Here is a 5,570-nt window from a genome sequence, read left to right on the forward strand (position 1 = left end):
TTTTTGAAAGAAATGAAATCTATTTGAAAATGGCACGGATGCCATTGATTCGTTTCAGCTGCTACATAACAAATAGTCACGCATTATTTATACGTTGAAATTTTCAATAACTTATATAAATTTTTGGCAACTTTTATTCTTGCCAGGCCTGTCGCCTGAGTTTAAAAGAAATGATTAATTTACAGCTAACTTTTCATTATACGCACCCTTACTATCATTATTTAATATTTTTATCAATATTGTCTTTGGTAAACCTATAATTAATTTGTATTTGTAAGTGTTTAATGAAATACTCAGATAATTTTTACTACTCAACTGAAAAGTATACAATACTATTATATTAATTATTGCGTGGTTCAGCAAATACTAAAGTCACTTTTACAATTTTTAAATTTATATCGAAATATTTTTTTTGATACATAGTGAAAAATAATTTTTTTATACCAGGTAGAAACGTAAAGTTCTTGGTAATAATTTTTTAACGTTAGATATTTTTCATTTTCAGTACACGGCTAAGAGTAATTCATTTTATAATATTTTATTGTCCATGCTTGTACCTGATATTATTGGTGGACTCGCCCGGCAAGAATAAAAGTTGCCAAAAATTTATATAAGTTATTGAAAATTTCAACGTATAAATAATGCGTGACTATTTGTTATGTAGCAGCTGAAACGAATCAATAGCATCCGTGCCATTTTCAAATAGATTTCATTTCTTTCAAAAATTTAAAAACGATCCCAATAAAAAAATAAGGTTGATCGAGACGTAGTGTGTCTAATATCAATTTAAATACATAAAAATGATTCATTATTTAAAGATACTGAACATGTTTCAGTCATTGTTAACAATGATGTTTAGACATAGAGAACTAGACATATAAAATCATCGAGTTTTTAGTATTTTATCTATTCTTTTGGTCCTTAAGATGTTACACTTATAAATGGCATCCGTGCTTTATTTATATTGATTTCAGTACTTTCAAAAGTTTAAAGACGAATAAGAAAATTCTATTATTGCGTTAAGATCTAAACAGAGTAATATGTGAAAAATGGATAATATTTAGTATAGGATACAAAAATCTCTCTGTACGTGTATGAGCAAGTAATATATAGCGCTTGTATCATTTTTATAAATTAAAATAACTGTGGACGAAGTAGCAAGGTTTTAGCGATAAAAATGGCAAGGAAGTTAAAAAAGCATTCATGCAACCTTTTACTATTGTAAAAAGTGTTTTTATGGAGATTTCACTTATTTCAATGGAAGCTATGGTTACGACTGAATACTACAATAATAAATTCTACTAGACTTGACTAGAATATTAGTCATTCTAAAATACATTCAAGTAGTGCAAATAAGAGTTGAACTTAGTCATCTTTTAGCACCCGTGCGCCACGTTCGGAGAGTTGATGCGAAACATCTCATATTTTTTTTACGAGATCACTTTCTTTTTGGTGCTTTAATTTGTTCTGAAAATATTATATATATATCTTTCGAGCCTTGAGGCCATGATTTTTTTGTGCATTTAGAATCAGATGTATGAAACCAATAAGTTTCTTCGCGTAATACATTAAAATAATGCCCATTGTCCATACTTGGTCCACAATGAAAAATTGTACTTATTACCCTAAAACATTTATCATCTATAGAAATTTTCGTCTTTGGCACATCATTAATCTTGAATCCAATTAATTTATTATTGTCTGAAAACAGTGACAGCCTAATTATTAAAATTTTTTCCAAATCAATACGGAGAGAAACTTTTTTTTGTTTTTTATATTTACAGTTATTATGACATGTTTCTTGAATATCGCACCAAACATTAATATTTTCACCTATAATATTCTGCAACGTATATGCCCCATTTTTTTCTGTATTTAAGTATAAATTTAAAATGCAATTACATGTTGTAATTGGATCGGATCTAAAATCACAACCTGGGCATCTTATCCCAATGGTAAGCTCATGTGTAGTAAGTTTACCTATTATTCCAAATTTCATACATATATCCGATAAATAATCTGCAGCATCCTTTTGAATTAGGAATGAATACTTGGTAGTATTAAGAAAATTTGAAAGCGGGACTAAATCAACCAAAGTTTTGGTAACATATTGTTTAAATATTTGTAAAAGTATATCTTGATCCTTGGATTCAAGTAAATGTTTCCTAATCAATTGGCAATGAAATAAACTCTGTATACATGATTTAGCGTAAGATAAGCTATTTTTATCAGGCAATGGATAGATGAATGAACTCAACGGACATTGTAAAATATTATTAACATTATCAGCTTGAATCTGCAATGTATGACGTGATATAGACCAAACACTGTCAAATATTTTATTACTTTTGTAAACATCTTTAACAGGAATATTATAAATATCAAGATCTGTACGATATTGATTTCTCAGTCTATTGTATTCTTTTATAGCAGACTCATCAGCTTTAATACTAGAAGGATCCAAATTAATTAAATGTAAACCTTCTAGTTTAGTGACCCTAGATAAAGTTACGTACGTTTGACCACAACTAAAAATGCTCATTCCAGCGTCTATAACAGCATTTTCTAAACTTAAACCTTGACTTTTATGAATAGTTATAGCATAACTTAGACAAATTGGAAATTTTTCTCTCGTAATGAATACTTGATCTAATATTTGAAATTGGTATTCTAATTGTTTGATAGAATACTCTTGATTTGATTGAAGTCTAATAGTCACGCTATCTATACCTGTTTTTCCTTTGGTCACTGCAATAACTGTTGCTATAGTTCCATTAACTAATCCGATGGACACATCGATATTTCTTCGTATCATAATTTTACAACCTATTTTGATTGTCATTACTCGAGAAATGCCACAAGCATTGTCATCATCTTCGTTTAAAATTTGCAAAACACGTTTTTCTAGTCTCTTTGGACATTTGTAACAATCATTAGCAATTAGCTTTATCTCTTCACACTCTAGTTTATTCAACATGGTATTATTAAGTATTGAGCACATATCTTTAGTCGGCATCAAGCATACTGTATTGGTAGGCAAATTACTCAAATATTGGCACAGTTCATGAAGAGATTTTGAAGGAATATTGCTGGAAAAAGAAATCTTTCTTTTCAGTAAAGTTTCTATATCAGAATTAGTTAAATAACCTAATCTTAATTTTCCTAAAATTTCTGAGTAACCTTTATCATTTTTCTGTCTCATATTTATAGTCAATTCCTCATATTCGAACAAAGTCCATAAATTAAATGATAACATTCCTTTAATGTATTTATCAATTTGCGATCTTGTCAGTGAAATGAAAGCGAATTCTTCTCGCATAGGTGGTAGTTGAAGTAAATCGCCAAAAACTACATGTATGTATTTTACCAAACCAACCGTCTTTTTTGTTTGATGTGCAAAAAATCTCTGTCAGTCGTAAATGTATATACGTAAGAGTTACGTTTGATATCATAGAAATCTCATCAATAATGATGAAATCAACATTCTTTAAACTTTGACGTATTCTTTTTAACGCATTATCCGATAGAGGTTTATATTTTGCCGTGCCTCCTTGCTCTACAGGTAATTGTAATAATCTGTGAACTGTCAATCCCTGAATATTAAATGCTGCAATACCAGTCGGAGCTGCAACAGCGGTATTTTTATTTCTCTTTAGTTTGTTCCATAATACCAAGTTTTCAATCAGGTAACTTTTACCAGTACCTCCAAATCCGCTAATAAACAGTCTTATTACTTTATTGTCAGATGACATTGTAGATGTAATTGTATTAAATATTCTTAATTGATCAACATCTAAATTTTTGATTGATTGATCTACGTCAATATCTTTTGTTTCGGCAACCTTTTCAATCAAATCTTAAACATCTTTTATAACTTCTGTAGCGTCAAGAGGATCGGCAATTTCCAGATGTTCTGATTTTTGGGTCAAGGTCTTTTCCAATTCTTGTTGCTTCATTAATTTATTAGCCTCATCCATAGCATTTTGAATCATCTGCAGCTTATCATGATATTTAAGTGCTGCAGATAAATCATCTTTTATTTCAATAAAAGCATTATGATATGTTTCTTGGTTTCCCTTAAGTTCCTCGGTATTTCTCCAAGGTTTAAATAATATCAATATAGAAAAATAATAGGCTTCAGGTTGTGTTTGAGGATTGTACTTTATATGAAGAACTAAACGTGCTTGTTTTCTTTTTCTGCAATATAAATTTTCATCCATTTTATAATACTCAGCTTTGCGAATTGGCTTTTTTTTCCATATATCGAATAATCTCGCAAAATCATATAAACACATGGTTTCTAACTCTATAGGGCGCTTTGGATAGTATGTATCTACTAAATTATCACAAAAGATATCCGTTGAATCTTCAGATAATTGTTCCATTGCAACTTTTGATTTTAATTTTCTTTTTTTTTCAAAACCAACGTCAACCTATATAAAAGTAGTATTTGGATCTGTTTCATGAAGTGGGTGACCTAATAAAGTATCAGCCGCTTCTATAGCTCCACATTCTCTGTGAGTAAGTCCGCGCGTACCTATGGCCCAAAGTCTACTGCAAAGAGACCTATTCAATGCTATATCAGAAAGATCCAAATTACTTTTTTCACCTTTTGTTCCATAACATGTAATGTAATACGTCAAAAGATACGTCGATTCACCAATAAATTGAGCATCGGTGTTTCCTTCCCATAAAGCTAATATAGCAGGCATATAGTCGTTCGTATATTGTTCATTAAAATCTCGAGGCAGATCATAAAGTCTACTATTGTTTTTCAACTTTCTACGATTTGTTATAGCCATAATAACATCACGTTTAAATAAATTCTTTTGTTGTCTTTCGCGGAAATTCGAAATGACAGGCGGATATAAAACCACTTCGTGTTTTATTTTTACGCATACAATAGTCATTATGTTTGTGTTGTTGATATTCCATTACTCTACGATACATATTTGGAGATGTATATTTATTAGGTAAACGACAATTAATGTATTGCATTATAAATTTTTTTACATCTTCATTCGAAGATATGCCATATACTGGAGTATCTTTTATCCAGAAAATACAATGAAAATGAGGTAACCCTCGACCTTGATACTCTCGAACATTATAATAGTGTTCAATTATTCCTATAGGTCTTGCGTCGGAAAGCAAATAAGCCATCATGGCTTTGAACTTTTGTTCTATGAAAATTGCAGCTGGAACAGGATAGTCAACGACGAGTTGACTAATAGATCTACTATCATTATCCAATGATTGATAATCTTGTATAAATTCACCCAAATCCGGCTAGTTCCATTCTGCGGGACTTAAGGTTACGAAAAATGTAACTGGGCCATATTCCTGGGTCATACAATTGAGTTCTCTTCTAGGTTTTATCCAGTACGCTTCAGTTCCTTTTAAGCGAGCAAAAATAGATTAAAGATTTGATTCTAAAAGATTCTCCTCCAATTGTTTCTTGAAATTTCCAGCTGTATATTTATAACGTGTATCTACAACATGTAACATGTGATATATTCCTGCATTCAGATTTCTCATATTGTTATCATGTAAATAGTAAAAAAGTAATT

General features: G+C 30.3%; 1 protein-coding gene across 1 annotated transcript; it reads right to left on the reverse strand.

The window, feature by feature from the left end:
• Positions 1–2,285: 2,285 nt before the first annotated feature.
• LOC131668559 (ATP-dependent DNA helicase PIF1-like) lies at positions 2,286–3,752 on the reverse strand. The gene is made up of 3 exons (XM_058942842.1): positions 3,483–3,752; positions 2,347–3,406; positions 2,286–2,296 (listed from the first exon to the last, which is right to left on the reverse strand). Exons 1-3 carry the CDS (start codon positions 3,750–3,752, stop codon positions 2,286–2,288), a joined length of 1,341 nt encoding a protein of 446 aa, XP_058798825.1.
• Between the last annotated feature and the right edge of the window lie 1,818 nt (positions 3,753–5,570).

Source organism: Phymastichus coffea, unplaced genomic scaffold, assembly GCF_024137745.1.
Source record: "Phymastichus coffea isolate CEN01 unplaced genomic scaffold, Cenicafe_Pcof_1.1 PCOF00080, whole genome shotgun sequence".
NCBI lineage: Eukaryota > Metazoa > Arthropoda > Insecta > Hymenoptera > Eulophidae > Phymastichus > Phymastichus coffea.

Excerpts from the sequence above, each read along its gene's own strand:
- LOC131668559 (XM_058942842.1), bottom strand. The coding sequence starts at position 3,752 with ATGTCATCTGACAATAAAGTAATAAGACTGTTTATTAGCGGATTTGGA. Across the intron at positions 3,407-3,482 it reads TACGTCAAAGTTTAAAGAAT|AGATTTTTTGCACATCAAAC; the intron begins GTTGATTTCATC and ends TACGACTGACAG.